A 23,864-nucleotide genomic window follows, 5' to 3' on the forward strand; every position below is an offset into this window, starting at 1 on the left:
GGCAACAGTGAATTCACTGATTTACCTTACAGTCAGCATGTCCTTATTTTGTCCGTATATGCAGATGGATTGTGAAGGCATGTGACTTGGTGTACATACTTTGGTTTTCCAGATTTTTTGCTCGATTTTTTTATTACAGTGACAACTCATTTCTTATTGATATATGTGGGATTCTCAATTCAGAAAGTCACATGGCAACAGTGAATTCACTGATTTACCTTACATTGAGCATGCCCTTATTTTGTCCGTATATGCAGATGGATTGTCAAGTCACGTGACTTGGTACACAGTATTTGCTTTTCTATGTTTTTTCAGTCTAGTGACAACTCATACCTTGTTCATATATGTGGGATTGTCATGCAGAGGAATCTTTCTAAAGCTGTTCATAACCAACTATATAAACGACTAAAGGTGAAGACACAACCTTACAACTCATTTCGCCCTACGAAATTATCATTCATTTGTTTTAAAAAATTAGCATGGCTACACGATTCATGGGAGGGAATGGGAATCGCAGAGGTGGTACGAACTTGCAAAGGGGTGACAGTTCACAATGAGGAGGTGGAAGGGGCCGTGGCGATGCTGAAGATGATTCGTGGGAGGGAGTGGGAATACCTGTTTTAGATTATGCTTGTGGTTATCGTGATAGGTTTGGGAAGCGACATTTTTTGATGCCCAAGTATTATCCAGTTCAAGGAGGTTCATGTATGGAGCCATCTGACAATCAAACAGGATATGGTTTATCTGACACTGCTCGTCTCAAGTGGCCCGCACTATTTATAGAGCGGGTACAGCCGGAAACCTTAAGTCGGGAAAATCAACTTAAGGTGCCAAAAGCACATTCTGTTGAGATCCAAAAGGAAGATCCTGATAATGTTGATCGACTTGTGAAAGACTACAACGTGAGATTTCTCAAATGCGTCATAGGTTAGCCCGCGATATGCAGCTATACATAGTTAAGAAGGATGCCCAGAAGAACAAAACAGAACCAAATGTTGCGACTATCAAGGGTATCATGGAGGATCCTGAACTTGTCTCTGACGCTGAGCTTTCGAATTATTCAGACTCTGAGCCACCTGCCGATTTAAGCGCAAATTAGGTGTTAATGTCTACACTTCGGCAATATTAGGTCATGCATTAATATGTAATGTCTGTGTTAGACTAAGTATAACTGTTATGTTATGTTTATGTTTATGTATTGTGTCTGTCAAATGTTGCGGCTATTAATATGCAATATTAGGTCATGAATTAGGTGTTTGTCTGTCTAACTATTATGTTTATGTATTGTGTGTTCAGTTCAGGGTGTCCAGGATGTATGTAATGTGTGTTCAGTTCATGGTGTCCAGAATGTATTTTTGTAAGAGACTTATGTCTGTACTACCTATGTAACTGAAAACTATTACATTTGCAACTTCAGTTATGTTGTTTTCATGCCTGTATGAGTATTTAGTAAATTAGTGACTTCGTATATTATGTATTAAGTTTTATTACAAAAATGTTGACAAAAATTATTTTAGGAGCTCTCACGGTGACCTTCGTCTTCTTGGCCTACTCCGCGGTGCTCTTCACGTCTCACCCTTCGTCATTGCTTGTCGAACTGCACAGTGTGTGGGTGTGCTTCGAACTGTAAAGCATGCATGTCACCTTCTAACCCAAAACAAAGACGAAAGAAAAAATTTTATTTTTTTAATGAAAACGGGTACAAAACGGTTTTACTAAACTGGTTTTCTGAATTACATTCTCACCTTGTAATCCAAAACAAAGACAAAAGAATAAATATATATATTTAAATGAAAACGGCTTTAGTAAAGCCAAAATAATTTTCTGAATAACACCTTCTAACCCAAAACAAAGACAAAAGAAAAAAAAAAAAAATTACATGAAAACGGCTTTAATAAAGAAAAAAAAAATATTAATTACATTATCATCTTTTAACCCAAAACAAACACAAAACAATAAACAAAAAAAAAAATTACATGAAAACGGCTTTAGTAAAAACAAAAAAAAAAATTTGAATTACACTTTCTAAACCAAAACAAAGACAAAAAATAAAAAAAAAAATAATGTGAGAACGGCTTCAGTAAAGCCAAAAAAAATTTACGAATTACATTATCACTAAAACAATGACAACAGAAAAAAAATTTACAAAAAAAAATTAAATATAATTTAAATGAACAGTGAAAGTGTGGTTTCAACCCATACTTACTGTAGTGAACAGTGAAAGCATGAATTTTATAAATGAACATGATTGGCTTAATAATATCTAAATGAACATGATTTTAAAATTATATACATGAAAAATATTATGTAAAATTAATATATGAAAAGAGGCTTTTCCCATAAAAATTTAAATGATATATAATTGGATTAATTCCCAAATGTTTGGTAATTAGTTAAAAATATTATGTAAAATTAATATATAAAGAAGAGATTTTTCTCATATGATGTAACACAAATTAATACATGAAAAGAAGATATTTTTCCCATATTATGTAAAATTTCTGAATTACACCTTTTAAACCAAAACAAAGACAAAAGAAAAAAAAAATATTTTAACATGACAATGGCTTTAGTAAAACTAAAAAAAATTTATGAATTACATTATCACCAAAACAATGAGAACAGGAAAAAAAACAAAATATTAAAAAATAAATAAATAAATAAATAAATGAACAGTGAAAGCGTGGTTTCAATCCATGCTTTCATTTATCAACAGTGAAAGCGCGGTTTCAAATAGCGTTTTCTTCAGAAAACGAATGCACAGTGAAAGCGCGATTTCAAATAGTATTTTCTTCAGAAAATTTTTTTATGTTAAAAGCGTGATTTGCAACCACGCTTTCTTAATTAAAAGCGTGGTTTACAATAACGCTTTCACTATTCATCACATTTTGGACTTCAAACAGAGAAAGCGCGATTTGTAATAACGTTTTAGCCTAGTGTGGAAATTCCGTCCAAATTAAACTTAATTTGGAAATTAAGATACAAAATAGGCTTAATATGGAAAAAGTCCCAGAAAATTTAGTTATATTGTCTAGTCAAATGCAAGTCTACTGACATTTCTCTATTCTCCAACAGATCGACACAAACAAAAACAAAAACAAAAAAAAAGTAGACTATGGATGATCTTATTATACGGAGTTGCTTACAAAAACAAATTATTCAAAAGAAAAAATAAGTTAAAAAAACAACAGCAGCAAGCCTCTGTTACACATTCTTATTGTGGTTGTGACTTCTGTCTAATCACATTTTTAATATATTGCACATGAGACATGTTATAACCCTATAACTAGTTTTCCCATTGGCTTGTTTGCCTGTTCTGTCATTAACAGAATTTTAATCACTCACCCCAAAAATAAAAATAAATAAGTAGAGAGATTTTATCTTAAAATAAAATCCCTCATGAACCATAATCATAAATGTTGACATATCACATCACATCACATCACAAAGAAAAACATAAGCTAAAACTATGAAAAATGATTTAGAGCACTAAAAGAGAGGCACTAAAAGAGCATTAAATTGTCTTTTTCCTCTTTGTGTTTTGTCTTTTTCTTCTTTTTTTTTTTTTAATTTTTTTTAGGCATGCCACCTCACTAGAGCTGCTTTTAGTGCGCTCTTCTTTTAGTGGTCTGTATCATAGTTGCTAAAATTATAGAACTATTGTACAAATTAGGTCGCATGTTAAAAATCAGAATCCACCACCAAACAGGGAACAAATAAAGGAAAAAATTTCTTCCACATCCCATTTATTTCACAAAAAACAAAATTTTTAGAAGTTAACAAAGGGGTGAAACCAATTCTGGAAAAAAAAATATTCAATTTTGGATAACAAGGTCAAATTCGAAGAAGGAAAAAACAAAATTACCGGAACAGGAGATGGAACACTCAGACCAACCATGCATTTACACAGCTTTCAAGAACAAATGAGTAGAATTGAGAGTTCAGGATGGTACAAGTGCCAATATCTGGGTTTTGATCCTTCCCATGCACATTTGTATCTCTCTGTAGATGGGAAGGTTCTGAGGGCAGCAAGGATGCAAGCTTGTAACGGCAGAATCCAGTATCTGTGCCACATCAGCTGGCGGATATTGGCGTTCAGTACACATCTGCATATTTCAAGAAAACAATATTAAATGAGGATGTAAATCAAAATTTATCATGTCAGCATGTTAAGAAAAGGTGAAATAATTACCGATATCAATCAGAAATAGTAATTTTTGCCCATGGGAGTGCAACAATTAATGCTCAAAAGTTGTAATGTAAGAGAAAATATACGATAAGGCATTCGCAGTAGAATTGTGGAAACCAATTATACAAATAAGTGAAGGAATAATAACATGAGGGAAAGCAAAAGGCCATGATGGCCTATAATCAAATAAAGGTAAAAGTGCAACTTCGAGCTGATAAGTGGAAAAAAAGAAGAGAGAGAGAGACAGAGAGAGAGAGAGAGAGAGTACTGTGCATCCACATGTAATCGGGATTTGAGAAGTTGCATTGAAATTAATCTCAAGGTGCAAGATAAGAAGAATAAGCATTATCCAGCCAACAATAAGGCAAGTGGGGACTGGTCAAAGAGTGACAATTAAAGTACAAAAAACTAAAATTGAGTGCATCTGTGAGAAAGTGTAGCACAGATTGAAGAGCAATGATAAAAACACCAATTGAGATGGTCTGCCTAACTGGTTGAGTTATGGATTTAATCTTAAAGAGTACCAATATTATGGATTTAATCTTAAAGATAGCCAATATTATAGGTTTAATTTTGAAATTTATTATTATTATTAATATTATGAGCCATGATGACGTTGGTTGAAGTCATGAGGAAAAAGATATGATATGACTGGGTTATTTAGAATGCCCAAGCAGAAAAATTATTCCATAACCCAAATGATTGGATAATGCACTAATAAATTAGAACAACTTTATTCTTTAATTCAATCACTGTTAGTTGAATTCTATAAAACTAGTTAAACATTGAATACTTTGCACTAGTAAGAATCAACAGCAAATAAGAAGGCATTCATTATTCATACATTGGCAATTAAAGTGTAATTTGCTTTAGATCTCTTGCTTTTACCTGTACCATAAGCAAAGTAGCAACACAAGAAGTAATGAGCTCTGATGGGATTTGTGCTTCAATTCCATCAGAATCATTATGCAATTTAGTACCAGATGCAAAACCTCTCTGCAGGGTCTCTGAAGTAGAAGGAACCTGGCGTTGATGAACAGTACCACCATTAACTTGTTCTGGAGATTTCAGGACTGCCCCCCCACAATCCGTTGTGAATTTTTGTGTATCAAAAGAATCTAAAGCCTCTCCAATACGCTTGAAAGGATCTTCCCCATTCTTTATTGAAGACATTGCCTGAAAAATAGACATTTAATTGCAATCAGACTATATGCTAGCATTTGAGATACATGTATGCCATAATGGATTATCTAATATGATTACACAACTCCTAAAACAGTTAGCTGATTAAGACCATGCAATTCGCAAAGGACTGCCTTAGATGAGTTATGATACATTTACGTTGTGTTCTACAAAGTGCAACTTGATCATCCAAATTGACGATTGATTCAAGTGTCACAGCTATACAACTGAATGGATGAGAAAACATTGGCAATGTAGTATTTCTGTGTTGTCTATCCAGCCCACTATGGTAGCCCATAAATTACATGATCACAATGTTTAGAAACTTGGCTAAATGCAAAGAGAACCTCACTCAAACTGTGTTCAACTAGCTCTGCATTTGCAAGCTATACAACTGCATAACTAAAAATTTTCCATTATCTGCAATATTCTACACTACCAAGATTCAACAAGCTCAGACGAATTGTGAAAAGGAGGCATCCACCCTAGCCCAAAAATATGTATCCTCCTTCATACCAATAATATTATGTCACAGCTGGGAACAGAACAGACAAATAGGACTGTCAATAAGTTCCTTGGTTGTCATCCCAGCCAAATGTTAGCTAAACAACTAAAACATCCCACTGTTTGAGAAGATGAACTAAATGCAGTCAAGTGGAAGCGACCCTCACAATTTGGTAATTAAATATTATTATTTAAAAAAAGAAGAAGAAGAAGAAGAAACATACACAACATAATACATGAAGATTTACTGGCATAAGTCATGATAAGTGGACACTTTTTAGTGGAATAAAACATGCAAAGTGCAGAAAAAACATAGAACAGAACCAGTGGCTAATCACCCAAATGAAACCCACATGAACACACGCACACACAGAGATTGCAGGATTCTAAGGTTCCATACCTGAATAGCAGCATCTACCATCGTATGTGCTTTAAATCTTGAATCTTTGACAATCTCAACAACATTAGGTCCTGACTCGTGATAACTAATTGAAGGATGGTCAGTAGAACATGGGGGGCCATTGAATCCATTTGAAGTGGCCAAAGGCTTCAGCCATGGAGACAAAGAGTTCCCTTGGTACGTGTTGCGTTGCCTTAAATTAAGCAGAGCAGAAGAAACCTGCAAGAGAGAACACTCAGTCAACAATTTCTGAAAGGACTGAAATACACTAAATAGTAAATAGTAGAAAAATACAAGTGAAGCAGAAAACTAGTTTATGGAAGCCACATGCCTGGTCACTGGCTTCCTTTAGCTGTAATAATACCACAGCATATTGCTTTTTGAAAAGTTCAGAATCCTTTAACAAACTATCTCCATTGCTTTCTTTTTTCAACACTTCATCATTTGCATGCTTAAGTTCCATCAATATTGCTTCCTAAAAGTAACAAAATGTATCAGCTGCTTCAAGTCATCAATCTTGGTATCTTTAGCAGAAAATAAATCTATATGTACATATTGTGCAAACCAAAAGCCATAATTTTCTTTATACATGGTTGTCTATGGGTTGTGCCCCCCCCAACACTTTCTCAATACAATTTTATTAGTTGTTTTTTTTTGTGGCTATTTTGTATAGTTGGTCTCTGGGAAGGTGATGCCTAATCTTGACCAATTTGCAGATTCTCTTCATTTGTACTAAGCATCTATAAACCTTTTTGTCTTTAAGTGTACACTCTTTTTTTTCTTCTTTTTTCAGAGAGCCATATGTTATCATGGTTTTAACCTCGTACATGGGCAGCATCCCTTTGGTGCTCTTTTAATAAAAAAAATTTGTGAAAAAAAAAAAGGATTTATCAATCAAGTAAACAACAAACTGTATGACCTTTTTATCTAGAGCGCTAGTCAAATCAGTAAGAGCCTTTATATCAGCTTCCCTTGCATGTATCTGTGCCACTGTGCAAGGATTACTACGAGCTGCCTCTGGAGAATTAATAAGGTCAATTGCAGCTGCTTTAGCTTGTAAAATGGCATAAACTGCATCACCCTGAACAAAACATTTGTTGCTCAATGTTAGTTTCATCAGTCATCTATTCCTGTAAAAACACAAAAGTCATCTCATGGTAATATGCCACAGATTGAGATGTACTGATATGGCATAATGTTTCATTATCCAAATTTCTTTCTAATAGGCTCTCCTCATTCCTCCATCATTGTTCTCTCACTTTCCATGCTTGTATCTCTCTGTTCCTTCCTTATTAATAATAATATCTAGATTACTATGAAAGAAATAAATTATCTACCAAATCAATCCAAAATGAAAATAAGAAATTCTGAATAAATACATCAACAATTCTGATATAACTCAATGATCATAATAGTTTATACACAAACTATAGTTCTCCACACACCACTTGCGTAAGAACGTGATAAAATGCCTAATTCTCATTTTCACAACGTTCAATTTTTATGGTAGTGTAAAAACAACAATAATATAAAACCTGAAAAGCATTCTTATTAATCATCAGACTTAGCAGGTGAAACAGTATATACTACTGAAAAAATAGATTCAACCAACGAATAAACATGCAGCCAAAATACCACCATCTTGTAAATAGAGACATATCACCAACAACAAAAAAACAGTTATGGAATAAAGTCAATATAGGCCTTGTTTGGCAAAGGCTATTTTTTTTGCTTTTTGGGCTAAAATCCACAAAAAGACAAAATAGCCTAAAATAGCCAATAAGATAAAATGTTACATCAAACCCATAATCATTTCACTTTTTCTCTCACATCCAACTACAAAAAAATATAACCATCTTCCCAAACACAAATATTTTAGCCTACCAAAATAGCCAAAAACTAAAATGGCCTACTAACATAGCAACTTCCCAAACACCCACATTATAGATTCTGAAATTACGAAAATTTAATAGGCATAGTTACCTTTGGCTGATTTGTCAGAGTATGCATGGAACTGCATAAATTCTCCAGATACTCATTAGGAGCAAATACAACAGGCCCTCCAATATTTGATTGTCCAGCTTTTGGTTCTCTAGAATTTGAAGGAAATTTATCAACTCCAATGTTCCGTCTCCTAATAGCTTCTGGCATATTTTCTGATTGATTTAAAGGCATACAATCTATATCCTGTAAAGAAAGATCAATCAAATCCTGTCATTCCATATCCCAATAGTTCCCAAATAAAATTTAAAAAAAAAAAAAATTTGATAGCAACAAGCATCACCAACAACAAGTACAGTTACAGTTAGAATGTAAAATGAAGGAATTTAGGGTTGGGATTTAGGAGGAAGAAGAAGAAGAAGAACAAGAAGAAGAAGAAGAAAGAGAAATTTTATATATATTGAAAAATCATTGTGCGTCAACTTTACGTCAGTCAAATATATACATACAAACCCTAACATAGCAATATGACCATCGTACCCTCAACTTAAGTAAATATTAACAAGAGAACAAAAGAACAAAAATAAGTATTTTAACACTCCCCCCTCAAGCTGGAGTGTAGAGATCGAACATGTCTAGCTTGACGGATAAATGTTGAAACGAAGGCCGAGCCAAAGGCTTGGTTAGAATATCACCCAATTGATCGACATAACGAACATAAAAAATCACAAGTTGCTTGCGGAGTAAGAGATCACAAATAAAATAGAAATCAACTTCGATATGTTTGGTGCGTTCATGAAACACAGGATTATTGGCAATGAAGATAGTAGCTTGATTGTCACAAGACATACTCATAGGAGTGGGAACAGAAAAGCCAAAATCTTAGAGAAAAGACTGAACCCAGAGCATCTCAGAAGCAGTATGGGCCATGGCACGATACTCAGCCTTGGCATTAGGAGTAACAACAATCTGTTTCTTGCTACGCCAAGTAACAAGATTACCACCAACAACAGTACAATAGCCTGAGGTGGAACGACGGTCAGTCTTATTACCAGCCCAATCAGCATCGCTAAAGCCAATGACAGACAAAGAGGAAAATGGGCGATAGAGCAAACCCCACCCTGGAGCACGCTTCAAGTATTGCAAGATACGACACACAACCACAAAATGGGGTTGGCGGAGAGCATGCATAAACTGATTGACCACACTCACGACATAGGTAATATCTGGACAAGTGATAGTGAAATATATTAACTTCCCAACCAACCGACAATAACGACCAATGTCGGGAAATAAGTCTCCAATGTCACTATCAAGCTTATCACTGGGGTGAGTGACCCTCGACTTAGGTATATATTAACAAGAGAACAAAAGAACAAAAATACGTATTCTAACAGTTGCTAACAATTGCCAAACTGAAACAACATTTGATGTGGTAATTCAATGGGAAATGGAGAACGAAAGGAATACAATCATCTGCAGCAGCAGAAGGATGACTAGTATATTCAATAGATAGAAATGTAAATACAAGTATTTTCAATATAGGCTATAATAAATTATTCTATCCTAAAACTATTTGAGGTTCTTCTTGGCCCTAATCATTCTCAATGATAATGAATTTCTGCACATTGCCAACATAGTGCCTTGGAAATGGAAATGGAAATGGAAATGGAAATGGAAAAGGAAACTACAAAACTTTTCAAAATCAATAGCCTCACCACTTTCAAGTTTAAACTCATCAAAAGATTTCACATTCACAACCAAAACATTGAAACTCTGATAATTGCACCATGAGAACTGAGAGGAAGAAAACGAGAACAAAATATTTTAGTAGTTTACAAAGGAAGGGCATCACAAAGCAATAATAATCTCTCTGTAGTAATTCTTTCAACAAGAATGTGTTTTAAAATAAGAACACATTATCTAGAAATTTTGATGTTAACTAACATTAAGATCAACACAGTGTAGCTTAACTTAGAACTAAAGAAGACAGGTCAAACCAGTGTTGTGAAAGGCGCACCTAGGCACGAGGTGTAGCGAGGCGACTGAAGGGACCCAAGGCGAGGGGAGGTAGATGATTCGCGAGCCTTGGCCGAGCCTTGGGTCAGGCGCGAGCAGGCGCAAGGCGACACTTAAGCATGCCTTTTGTATTTTTTCCCTGATGCTTATTTGATGGCTTTGATCTGAGTTTGAATGGGTCCAACACATACGATTGCAACTTATACAACTCAATACCCAACAGTTGAGACTCGAAGCCTTAAAATCTATCGAAGAAAGGTGTCGTCTCTTCTCTTCGTACAGTCTGCAGCTCATTGCGACTTCATCTTTGATTGAGGACTTCAACTTCGGCTACAAGTGAGTCTTCTTCTTCTTCTTCTTCTTCTTTTTTTTTTTTTTTAACTTCTCCTCCTCTTCTTCTTTGTTGGGTGCTTCTTCATTGCTGCTGCTGGAGAAGAAAATGATGGTTTGCTTGCCATTGATGTTGAGGATGATAATTGACTGACCTAACCTAACCTAACCTAACCTAACCTTTCTTATTATATTGATGTTTTGAAATATTAAGACTTATATTAGTATTTGTTGGATATTTATGTTTTGAATGTTTTGTTGTTTTTTTTTTTTTTTTTTTGTGTGGATTATTTTATCTTTGAAAATTGGAATGATATGTAATATGCACTTTCATGGCTTTGAGAATTATTCTATAATTTGTCTTGATTACTTTTTGTTTTTAAAAAATTGTCTTAGTACTATGAAGGATTAGTGTATGTTAATTTATCTATTTTTTACTAAGACTGTGCGCCTTGCTTCAATAAAGTCCGTGCCTCACCTTGCGCCTAGGCCCCAAGAGACCTTCAGCACCTTCGTGCGCCTTGAGCCTTTAAAAACACTGGATCAAACATTGTCTTATGAGAAACATGAGCCTCAATATCTTGCTAGGGTGCAAATTTACTCCATCCAAATTCCAAAACATTATTTTAACAGAAATATAAAGAGAACACACGGAGAGAGAGAGAGAGAGAGAGAGAGAGAGAGAGAGAATCTAATAGAAAGAATTACCATGACAAATTCAACCCCCAGCTCAGGCCGGTCAAACTGAATCCTGCACTTGTCATGATCAATTGTGAGCACACTTCCATCATGAACTTCTCTTGATTTGGGATGAAGAGCAATTACTCGTTGTCCAACTGATAAAGGCCGTGCTAAATCTGTTGGTAGTCCTTCCCTAATACCAGCACAAAGTTCAGTATAATGTTGTCTAACAGATTCCCGGTACTGTTTAAGCTTTTCCTTTTCTTCGTGTAGGAAGTGTTCAGAAAACCTCCGAGGTTTGCCTAGAGAACTGAATCAAGTAGAAATCAACATTAAGAATATATGTTGCAGTCCTTTGCAATAATTTAGATGTCATATTTGTCCATGTGTAGCAGCAAAAAAACTAAATTACCTTCTTATGACACCCCACTCGACACGAGTTAGCCTTGGTATATGACCCAGTCCCACATGATTTAAGTACTCTACAAACTCCCTTTTGGCAAACCAAGGGTAGTCAATTGCACTGTAAAACCACTCAAATGTGCACCATCTACGTACCAACGAGGATGATAGGCAACAAGAAAGCTTATCCTGCAAAATTAGTATAAATTTTAGAAATAAACCCACACCCTAGGAAAACAGAATCTTGAATATACAGCGAAACATGCTGACATAACCTTCAGATGAAGTGCCCCATCTTGAAGTGTAGGATATTTGTTAGAAAGATCTTTGAAAGTGTTCCCAGGAGACTTAATCTCATTCTGAGTTTGTGTTCTTACTGGATCCATCTTACGCCTACTTCTATGTTTGGTTGGTAAATTTGCATGGCTTGTAGCCGGAACCTCTGCAGTAGATACCGCTGAGTTATTGCCTAGCCTTTTCTTATCACTACTTGAAGAAGAACACTCTGCAGGCCTGATTGGTTCCCCTTGATTCGAAGCAGAAAAATTCTGACCAGTATGTTTGCCATTAATCACAATTTTTTCCTCCTCTTCAGATAAGGCCTAGAAAACATTTGCATATAAAGAGAAGAAAAATCAGCACAGCAAAATCTAAAACAGGTAAAACTACAATCATAGGCAAAAAAGGTGACCATTCTAAATCTGATTGCTGGAAGGGAAGCAATCATTTCTCAATTTATACACTAAATATAACCAGCTGGCAGTGCATTATCAGCATAATGTATTAGGTAAAAATATTAATATACATCTGTCACAAGCCTAATTTTGCTGGCATTACACAAGTGCTCCATGAAAGAACGTTGATAAAAGCAATGTTACATGGACTCGGGTACAAGTGTTGGGCGCGGGTGTGTATCTAGAGGTTGGACGCGTCAAACCTCAAATTTAAGGGTACATGGACGTTGTGACTTAACATGATATCAAAGCTCATCATTCTCTTTCACATAATGGGCCCATCATTCTCTTTCAGATAATTCAGTGTCATTATATGTATTTATTGTTGCACATTGATATACAATTTGATAAATACATTGTTGGGCCCATTTCCTAACAGCTTAGGCTTTTGGGAAAATTGGTGACTTAACATGATACTAGAGCTCAAGTTGATGGAATTCTGTGTTGGCATTGGTATTCTATCCAAGTATGGTTTCTTCTTCTTTGTTTGGTTGTTTGCTTCTCCTTCTGTTTGGTTCTCTCTCTGTCTCTCCATGTGCAAGACATGGTTGCACGTGAGGAAGAGTGATGAACAGCTTGATATACATTGTTGAGCCCATTTCCTAATAGGTTAGGTTTTTGGGAAAATTGGTGACTTAAGACAGAGAGAACCAAACAAAAGGACTTCTTATACATTGTTGCACGTGAGGGAGGGTGTTGAATAGCTTGATATAGATTGTTGAGCCCATTTCCTGGTAGGTTAGGCTTTTGGGAAAATTGGTGACTTAACAGTTACCTCATGGCATTTTATAATAAACCTTGATTAATTCAACAGAACACGAAAATTCAGCAAATATAAAATATAAATGTTACCGACACCACCATCTCCCCCACAGGCAATCACCCCCACCATTTTACATCAACCACAATTGGCCTCGACCAACCAACTACCATGCTGAAAAGACCCAAATGTCCAGAACCATAGTAGTAATATGGTATTACAGTACACTATACACCACTATTAACCCTAAAAATTTATCATCCAAACTACATAAGATAGAGGGACCTTGCGTTCTTCCAATCCACTCAAGGGACATACAGAATATAGGTTCCACACAAAAGTTGCAAGAAACTGTAATCTGTCCTCAACAAACTAGGAGGAAAAGAAGGGAAAGAACCAAGGGCTAGAGAGAGGAGGAGAAAAAATGAAGAGGGGTGGCAGCTCTGCACTTCAGAAAACTAGATCTCCCTGATGATTAAATTAGGTTTTAGTGAAGCCTTCAAGTCTAGACACTTAACTAAGTGTCATAGTTAAGTGTAGGAAGAACTTCAAAGAACAACGTAGGAGAAAGAGGAAGATTTGGAATACTGACCTACGTTGTTTGTTGTAGTTATTTTTTAGGGAGAGGAGCTGGCACTCATCCAAAAGAGTGGAGCTAATTCACATAATGAACAGCATTTCTTCGGAAATTCTTGTGAAGCGAAGTCCCACATCGCCTAAGTATTAAAGTAATATTAAACATATAAGCGTGAGGGCACCCTCATCTTAATAGCTAGCTTTTAGGGTGAGTTCTACCCAAGACCGTGTAACAATTCTATCTAGGAGAGTAAATCCTTCCATCAATTCTTTTTATTCTTGTAGCATTTAAATCCTTTTGCTTCCCCACCCACATACCACCCCCCACAAAAGGGATACAGTTTCCTTGCATGCATCATGTGTACATTACCCTCCCTTTGGCACCATATAATGGCACCCTCTTAAGAAAAGTAATCATCACACAAACTCTCATCAGTTCCAGCAGCAATAGAGTCATACCCTTCAAAGTTGGAAATAGTTTATCATCAGCTCAAAATATCTCTAAGAAAATGTGTATCTTATAGTTGCACGAAGCAGGAGAGGGAGTGGGGGCGGGGGCGGGGGGGGGGGGGGGGGGGGGGGGGGCGGCGGGAGCGGGAGCGGGAGCGGGGGCAAGGTTCAGCAGCAAGAATATAGGAGTTTCCTGCCACTAAGGTATATCTTCTAGGCTTTCTAGTTCTCTTGCTGTTGAAAACTAGGCCAGTGACCTAATCAATAGGAGACCACTTTCTAGGTAATGCAGGTTCCCCTAATCAAATAGAAGGCAAGAACCCAGATGCAAAATCAAGTAAAAAAAAATATGGCTAGTTTAGTCCCCATTGGATGGTGGTCTATGATTGGGGGTTGCCAGCCTAACCTTTGGCATAATAAGCACAAAGTGGATGCTCGCAGGTTCAAACCCACAACCTCAAGGTTAAAACACCGAATTTTAACCAGTGAAGTAGTGACCCCTTGTATTACTAAGATCAAATCCAAAAACAAAATATAGAACTACTCAATAAAGAATGTGAAATTATCTAGGTTCCATCACTTTTCCTAGAAATGGAATTTATTAACGAGTGACCTGCGAGAATGTTTTGTGATAACCCTTTTTTTTTTTGGGTAAGTAATTTTGTGATAACCCAGCCACTATCTCTGTTGCCTGTAATTCAATATTTCGTGAGTGACCCAATCATAAGTGGTAGTCATATTATTCAACTTTGACACTGACAAAACAGATAATTATGCTAAGTCAGAAGACCAATTTTAATATGTTTACTTTTAGGCTTTAATATGATTGCCATACTTAAGTACCAAAGTAAGCTCCACACAATGATTATGAAATTGGTTTGCACTTGAATTTAAGTAATGAGGTCACAAAGAGGGAAGTAGGGCTCCTATTGAAACGATTTCCCCAAACAAAATCTATGCACTAACACAGGAATTTATTTTTTTTTAGAGAGGGAACATGGGAATTCTTAAATGAAATATAATATGTTCCATTAATTTGTTCTCTCTCAGTCTTGCTCTAGCTCATGAAACTACCCAATTGTGTACCAAAAAGTACGAACAGTTCTAGTAGTTAACCAAAAAACTAAAACATCAACAGAACTTTGCATTGCATAAGAAAATTATTATGTACACTCACCTTCAACGACGAGGATTTTCGTTTTCTTTTCCGAGGTTTATTAGATGAGGGAAGTGGCTGCTCTCCTTCAGAGATAGCATTAACACTGACTGCCAAGTCCCTTCCAAGTTTGGATTTTTCATATGTAGCCTCCAACCCAGATAATCCACGTACTTTCTCTCTAACACCAAGGAATTTAGTTTTGTCTCTTCGGTTAGACATAGCTTCATGTACATTTGACCCATCAACTAAAGCAGAACTTGGTTTATCCCCCAACTGCACAAAGGATTCTGGGCCCAACCAAAAGATGGGGGAAAAAATAGTAAACAAATAAAAAGAATTAAAACTGCAGTTCAAATCACATGCCCGCAGCTACCACAAAAACAAAAATAAACTGAATCCAAAATAGCATGTTGACATACAGCACAGTTATAATTTTTATAGATAAAATAAATTCAGAAAACTTCTAGTTGTGGTTTTCTTCTTTCAACAAATTGAAATGCATAAATCAAATATCATGAAACAGAATCGCTAAAAAGGGTAAGACTGCATTTACAAAGTACAACAAAAACAAGATCAATGATTTAACATTGATCAAGACTAAGAAGCACGAACACAATATTTCATCCAAATATAATTAAATAATACAATATAACAGTAACTCAGATTGAACAACCACATATTCCTCAGCATTACAATTACAATAGGGCATCCTAAAACATAACAATTATAGCTACAATCATAGTAGGGTATTTTATAACACAAAAAATAAAAAATAAACCAATAATTATTCATTCACATGCATTCAATTAACAGTCATTCAATTAAAAGTTAAGTTTACTGCCCACAAGAAAAAAAATTTAGGGCTAGTTTGGCATACCTCAAAAAAGTCAAAAAATCAAAAAGTTACTAAAAAGGTCAAAAAGTTATCACTATTCACCCAAAAAAAATATTTAAAAAATTAATTTTACAAAAAAAAAGTACAGCTCACATGTCACGTGAGTTGTACTTTAGCTATCCACTGTTCCTACAAAGGGAACAGGCGGAGAAGCAAACAAGACGGTGTTGTTTAGCCCGTGGGGGCCCATCACGGGTCCTGTTTTGATAATCTGAATCGTCAATGTGTAGAAATCGTCGAGTACTATATGCCTGTAAAAAATCACATTGATCAGATATCGCTAAATACATGATCAAATCAGTTTTGTATAAAAAATGGATGGTGTTATAATTAACGGTTGACAAAAAACTAATCCGATCAGATAACTATCAATATCCGATCAACGTGGTTTTTTACAAGCATATAGTACTCGACGAACATTGAACGGTTTCGATTAGCAAAACAGGACCCGTGGTGGGCCCCTACGGGCCAAACAACACCGTCCAATTCAATGCCCGAAAAGGAGGCAACCATCTCCTATACACTACTCTGCACACGCTACCAGCTAGAACATCCACCATACTGCCTATTCTATCCTAAGTTTCTCCTATACACTAATTTATACAATTTTTTAATACACATTTTTTCGTAAAAAGTCAAAAAGTTATCACAAACAACCATCTTTTTTTTCCTCAACTTTTTAGTCCTAAAAGTCAAAAAATGCACTTATTTAGGACATCCCAAACAACCCCTTTTTCACTTTGACCTCAAACTCAATAAAAATTCATTTTAATCCCTAACATGTCCCCACTGCGTCTGATGAGCAAAAAACAAAATTAAAATTAAAATTGGGACACTCCAATTCACATATCCAATGCGTGTCCAGTGTGTGCCCATGTTTGACTGCAGTTCTTGGCCTCCAGATAAGTGTCCATGCTTCATAGGATCAAGATATCTAACTGAGAAAGAGCATGATTCAGACGACTTCAAAAGAGTACAAATAGTCCATCGTTGGACCCTACGGAAAAAAAAGTATCACCTACAAACCATGATTCTCCAATCAAAGTAGACGAGAAATATAGCTACTTCAATTGTCAACTGAATGCTGGAAACAGTACAAATGGATAATACTGAGATTTCCTTCAGGTCTCTAACTATGATAAGAAAGAATAATCCCCACAAAATTCAACATTCCAAGAAGAAGCATTTAACTAATCCACCATGGCAGCTTCGTGAATTGAAAAGACAGTTAGGGCCCACCAAAAACTGACTAGCATTGACTCAAATGCCACATTCAGCTAAAATTCATAGTTTGAGGCAACAAATACAAAGGTAATCAATCAAAACCAGTGAGGGAAATCATGAGTAGGTTAAATTTAAATTAATTCTAAGCAAAGATATTTCAAATTGATGCATTCAATATTTAGATCAACCGTAGTAATTTAATATGTTAGATTCCAGTTAAACATATAAATCCGCCACGGCAGCTTCATGAATTGAAAAGGAAGAGTTAGAGAAACCATACACCATGTAGCATTGATTTAAGTACCACATTCAGCTAAAATTCGTAGCCTGAGCCAAAAAATATAAAGAATATCAATCAAAACCAGTGAGGACTTTTTTCTGTGTGTGTGTTCAGTTGTAGTCGCTGAAGTAAAATATGAGTTGCTTAAATCAAATTTAAATCTAATTTATTACACATCTATGGACAGCCTCAATTGATGAGTCCTAAATACTTGCTTTCCAAAATTTCAAGGGGCATATGGGGATATCAGTTAAACTGGTTAGCTAGACTTTGAGAAGTTCAAAGTCAGCATATATGTGCATGAAGACCTGAAAATTGCAAGCTACTTATCATTAAGATTTTAACTTTTATCTCCTATACATCTCTAAAACCTCTACTTTCATTTTCTATATAACTACATTTTGTGGCCACGTTGATCATAATTAAGGTTGTTCTATCCTATACCTAAATGATTGCATTTCCTCCAGCAGTTGAACAAATTTAAGATATACTTCTATGGCCAACAATCTCTCTCCTACCAGAAATGCCAACTCTTACTCCATTTTCATAAGTAGTTGCAAAAGGATCTTCATTAACAACAAATTTTAAATTGCATAACATGTATGAGTGACTAAAACCATTAAAAGAATCTTAAACATAGTTTTCCTAAGAATCCTTAGTTATGATAGCTTTCTGTGGGGACATATTTCCTGGATACCAACACGTGGCATGGCGACACCGACGTGTCAGGCGAAGTGCCACATGTCGTGATAGTTACGCCGAGGTGATCTCGGAGTTGCCGAGGTTATCTCCGAAGATATCGAAATCCGAGATAAGCGGATAAGGGACAAGAGTCCTAGGACAAAGAGGAGACTTAGCCAAGATAAGGATAAAGCTCTTAGGGAGTTTATCTTTATCTCTTGAGAAATCCTAAGTGAGCACTGAATTGAAGTCTATAGAAGTCATGCTTCTAGTGGGACTTGGATTGAGTAAACTATAAAAGAGAGGCACCCCCATGGGTCTAAGGTACGCAGTTTTATACTCAAGCTTGTGAGTTTAGCGCTTGATTTATCTTTGAGAGATATACTGACTTGATCGTCGGAGTGCCCCCGGGTGGAAGAGCCACCGCCGGAGCCTTTTTCTTTCTGTTACAGGTTACTGAAGCCATCTATTCTGCTGGTGCTCTCCAGCTGATTACTAGGCGGGCAGTGTGATAAGAAAATTACCCACACAATTTGGCGCCGTCTGTGGGAATCTTAGAAGAATAGATGGCCAGTGACGGACAAGGGGGAAACATTGGGGGCGAAACTCCTGCTGGGAGTGGTAGACCAATCGACCTTGACGTTGAAGGAGACAACCACAGTACAGAAAATCATGACCAGGGCCACGGAGAAAAAGACGTCGGCCAGGAAAGCGACGCTTCAAAAAGGACAAACCAAAGTAAGTACTACAACGAAGATAACCTTCAGGTTTGGAGGGATAGGTGCCTACGAAGGGATGAGGAAGTAAAAGACTTGGCAAACAAACTGGCAGACCTACAGTCAGTGGTCAACTTCATGATGCAAAACAATGTTATGTAGCCACCATACCCGCTGCAAGATACGCCAATGCCAGCGATTAATACCCAGAAGGGAGGGAGAAAAGTAATCCCCGAAGCCCCTCAGCACACCAGGAGTGGATGCCACTCTCACCGACGTTCCAGGGAAGTCGGACGAGAGGAACCAAGGCAAGAAGAGTCCCAAAGGACATGTAAGAAATAATGTATAGAGAAAGAGAGAGAATAAATTGTATGTATTATTATTGATTGATATATTGATGTATATTACAATGATTCATGATTCCTATATATAGAAGAGGGTGAGTGTGTAGTAAGTAAGGAGTAGGTGAAGTGGAGGTGGTAGTGGTGTAGTGGGTTAGGTTTAGTGGAGTAGGTGAGGTGGTAGTGGTGTAGTGGGTTAGGTTTAGTGGAGTAGGTTTAAGTGGGTGAAGTAGGTGGAGAGTAGGTGGATTTTAACAGCCCCCCGCAAACTCAAGGGGGATAGGAACTAACCAACTTGAGTTTGGAGAGAGTAACAAAACAAGAAAATACATAAAAATAAAAGAGGATAAGAGACACTGTATGGTCGTGTCAGACCATTGGTGAAGACACTGGATGGTGGTGTCATAACGTTGTAGAGGACACTGTATGGGGGTGTCATAACCATGTAGAGGACACTGTATGGTGGTGTCAGACCGATGTAGAAGACAGTTTATGGGGTCATGTCAGACCGTTGTAGCAGACACTGTGTGGTCGTGTCAGACCGATGTAGAAGACAGTTTATGGGGTCATGTCGGACCGATGTAGAAGACAGTTTACGGGGTCATGTCGGACCGTTGTACCAGACACTGTTGTAACAGTTGTTGTGACAGTTTACGGAGTCTTGCTGGACCCTTGTAGAAACTAACCGAAATCAATGTCGGGACAGTTTACTGAGTCTTGTCGGACCCTTGAAGGAGCTAACCGGAATCAATGTCGGGACAGTTTACAGAGTCTTGTCGGACCCATGTAGAAACTAACCGGAATCAATGTCGGGACAGTTTACAGAGTCTTGTCGGACCCTTGGAAAAGCTAACCGGAATCAAATGTCGGGACAGTTTACAGAGTCTTGTCGGACCCCTAAAAAGTCGCACCCTCAAAAGGTGTGCCCAATCTTTCAAAAGGCGTGCCCAATCCATAAAAAGGCGTGCCATCAAAAGGCGTGCCCAATCCATAAAAAGACGTGCCATCAAAAGGCGAGCGCAAGTCATAAAAAGATGTGCCGGACATGATGGCGAGGCACGTGAGTGCCTTGACTGGCGCGCCCGTTTGTCGTCTGGCGTCAAGTGGCGCGCGATACGCGTGGCTGCCTCGCTATTTAACCAAGGTTGATGCTGAGGCTGAGGCAGACAAAAAAAACTTCTGAAAATCCTCTGAAAACAACTCTTCCTTTGCTGAGAAAGAAACTCTGTAATACTCTGTAACCAACCCGTCTCTGAAACACTCAGCAACATGGCCTCTTCTTCCCGTCCAGCTACCCAGAACATGGCCTCCTCGTCCCGTGGTCTGCTCACGCTCTTTCCAGAACTGAACGAGTCCACAAGAGAAATAACTGGTGCGGTGGCCAGTGAACCTCAACCAAACACCTCTGGTTTTGCTCCGTTGAACTTTCCGATGCGGTCGGTGGAGCAAAAAATGGCGGTGCAGTCGGATGTGGAGGCCAATCAGTATACCTTGAAGTCATGTGTGGAAACCATGACTGCGGTTACAAATTTGTCGAACCGGCTGCAGAGTAGGACAAATGAGGTGCAGCAGTTAAACGCCCAACTGGCTCTGCTCCAACGCATGTATAAGGATGCGCGAGCAGAGATAAGTGTGCTAAAGGCGGAAAACAAGGAGCTGAAGCGGAAGGCCAGTTTTATGTTCCGATTTGGAGGGCCGCCATATGCTGCAGTGGAGGAGCAGGGAGTAGTGATCATGCCCAGTGGAGTGGGAAACACGGAGGCAACACCGGCAAGGGCCGCCCAAGACGGTGGCAAGAAGAAAAGACCGGCGGAATAGGCGAGAAGAAAAATCCCACTGTTCCGATTTGTGTTGGTTGTGTTTTGGTTTGTTTTGTGTTTTTTTATTTTTTATTTTTTATTTTATTTTATTTTATTTATTTTTTTTATGGTGTAAAATGCTGATCGGGGTTGATCCCCGGCATGAAGAAATGACAAGTTTGTAAAATGTTGTTGTTTTTTTTTTTTTTTTTTTTTTTTTTTTTTTTTTTTGGGAGTGTTTTGTTGAAAAAATAAAAATAAAATGAAAGAAAACAAGGGAGAAAGAAAATAGATAAAAAATATTTATAGATGGATTATATGAAAAACATCAGTGCGATTGTTTCAAAATAAAGTGGGGTATTTGAAAAAGAGGAAAAGTGACTTGGAAAAAATAAATAAAAATAAGTGATTTTTGAAATCAAATGGAGGAAAGAGAGGGACAAACCCATGTGATAAAGTGGAGAGAGAGTCGGTGAGTGGGGTGCAAAAGGTGAAGGAGAAATGATGGATTGAAAATGGTTTGGGTCAAAAGTGGACACTGTTAGTGGGGAACATGAGTGCATTGATTATTTGATATAATAATAATAATAATAAAAATAAAAAGTTAGAACAGTTGGAGAGAATGAGTGGAGTATGGTAAGGGTTTCATCCAAAGCCAAAATTCCTGCAGCGAATCACTTTGCAAATCCTAGCATGAGCTTTTTCTCTTTCCAGGCTTATTCATGAATTTCCTGGTGATTTCAAGAGCCTCTGGTGGCATTGTGGCAGAGAACACCCCAACCTGGATTTTGGGTGGCAGCAACTGGAAAATATCATAGATCTGATTTTTAAGAACCTCGTGACAGCATTTCATCAGCTTCATCCAAGACAAACATTTTGATGTAAACAGGGCGAAGTGATTGTCTCCGCAACATGTCAAACACATGACCAGGAGTACCAACAACAACATGAACCCCACTGGAGAGAATGCGCTGATCTTCGCGCACACTAGTCCCTCCAACACAAGCATGAACCTTCACACTTTGCTGGGCAAGTTCAAGAGTGGGTGGAAGAACCAAAGCTTGGTACTCAACCAAGCTATAATCTAGCTGCTGCAGAATTCCAGAGCAGAATGTTGCAGTGTTTCCAGTTCCAGACTGTCTCGTCATATGAGGTGAAGAATTCTTCTCCATCAGCCTCACACATGACTACAGTTGCACAAATCTTTGTTGATTTTATCAGCGGAATAGGTTGAGGTCCGGCGGGCGGCTAAGGTGAGGTTGCCGCCCGCCGGGGAAGCGAAAATACTAGGTTTTAAACCAGCTCTGATACCATGTAAGAAATAATGTATAGAGAAAGAGAGAGAATAAATTGTATGTATTATTATTGATTGATATATTGATGCATATTACAATGATTCATGATTCCTATATATAGAAGAGGGTGAGTGTGTAGTAGGTAAGGAGTAGGTGAAGTGGAGATGGTAGTGGTGTAGTGGGTTAGGTTTAGTGGAGTAGGTGAGGTGGTAGTGGTGTAGTGGGCTAGGTTTAGTGGAGTAGGTTTAAGTGGGTGAAGTAGGTGGAGAGTAGGTGGATTTTAACAGGACACATCGCATGAAGGATCCAGGACCCAAAGAACATCGTCATGTTCAAGGGCAAGCACTCTGCTTTGACACAACCCATGGAGAAAGATCGAAACGGGCCAACCACGAGGCCGAAAGTAGTGTGCCAAAAAGATTAAAGTCCAGAGATAGCCGAGCTCCAGGTAGGAGTAAGGAAGACTTGAGGGACTACTACAAAAGGAGGCAGCAGAATGTTGAAGCCGAGGTCACTTCCAAAGTTAAGCCGAGAACACCATTCTCGGTGGAACTGGACAAATTTGAAGCACCAAAGAGATTCAGTATACCGAGGTTCCAAATTTATGATGGTAAGTCAGACCCCAACTTTCATGTTGGACTATACCTGAACTCAATGGCATTATACAGTGGGAACGAGCCATTGCTCTGCAAAGTATTTCCCTCATCCTTTGGGGAAATTGCATCCGATTGGTTCCATAAGCTACCAAAGGGAAGCGTGAAGACATGGGAAGGCCTGGCCGAGATGTTTGTGGCCAGGTTTGTGACGAACAAACTACAGCCCTTGAGGGTCGACGCCCTGATGGCTTTAAGAATCACCAAGGAAGAAGGCCTTAGGGCCTACGCAAAGAGATACTACAAGGTGTTCAATCGAATACCTGAATGCAACCAAGAAGTGGCGGTCGTATCTTTCAAGAACGGCCTCAAAGATGACTGCCCACTACGGAAGTCTTTGGCAAAAACATTGCCAAAAAGCATGGAAGAACTCATGGCAAGAATTGAGAAATACGCCAGAGCCAAGGAAGATACATCGGGAAACAAAGAGATAAAGCAGGAGAAAGGAAACGGCTCGCCGAAGCGAGGCCGAGGTAACAACGGACCGACCAAACAAGAAACAGAATTGAAGGGTAAACAGGCAGTAACAACGGTGTTCCGAATCCCTATCCATAAAGTCTTGGATCAGATACGAAACCAACCCTATTTCAGAACTCCAGTAAGAACACCAGGGGAATTCATGGGAAGAAACGTTGGTAGGCGTTGTGCTTACC

The 23,864-nt window shown here is 37.8% G+C and overlaps 1 protein-coding gene across 4 annotated transcripts in view; it reads right to left on the bottom strand.

The window, feature by feature from the left end:
* Nucleotides 1–3,717: 3,717 nt before the first annotated feature.
* LOC114272158 (protein ALWAYS EARLY 2) overlaps nt 3,718–23,864 on the bottom strand; it is a 59,079-nt gene continuing 38,932 nt past the window's right edge. For 2 of the 4 annotated variants that reach the window (XM_082914953.1, XM_082914952.1), the window contains exons 10-19: nt 15,346–15,614; nt 11,924–12,250; nt 11,659–11,837; nt 11,274–11,556; nt 8,259–8,462; nt 7,195–7,356; nt 6,607–6,750; nt 6,276–6,494; nt 5,078–5,365; nt 3,718–4,106 (exon numbers count right to left, since the gene is read on the bottom strand). In XM_082914953.1, the coding sequence (XP_082771079.1) occupies nt 3,942–4,106; nt 5,078–5,365; nt 6,276–6,494; nt 6,607–6,750; nt 7,195–7,356; nt 8,259–8,462; nt 11,274–11,556; nt 11,659–11,837; nt 11,924–12,250; nt 15,346–15,614 (2,240 nt within the window). In that variant the 3' untranslated portion in view covers nt 3,718–3,941. The remainder of the gene's footprint in view (nt 4,107–5,077; nt 5,366–6,275; nt 6,495–6,606; nt 6,751–7,194; nt 7,357–8,258; nt 8,463–11,273; nt 11,557–11,658; nt 11,838–11,923; nt 12,251–15,345; nt 15,615–23,864) is intronic. The other 2 variants (XM_082914954.1, XM_082914955.1) reach the window with 2 other exon arrangements.

The sequence above is a fragment of the Camellia sinensis genome, chromosome 2 (genome assembly GCF_055761805.1).
Source record: "Camellia sinensis isolate YWXY chromosome 2, ASM5576180v1, whole genome shotgun sequence".
Classification (NCBI taxonomy): Eukaryota; Viridiplantae; Streptophyta; class Magnoliopsida; order Ericales; family Theaceae; genus Camellia; species Camellia sinensis.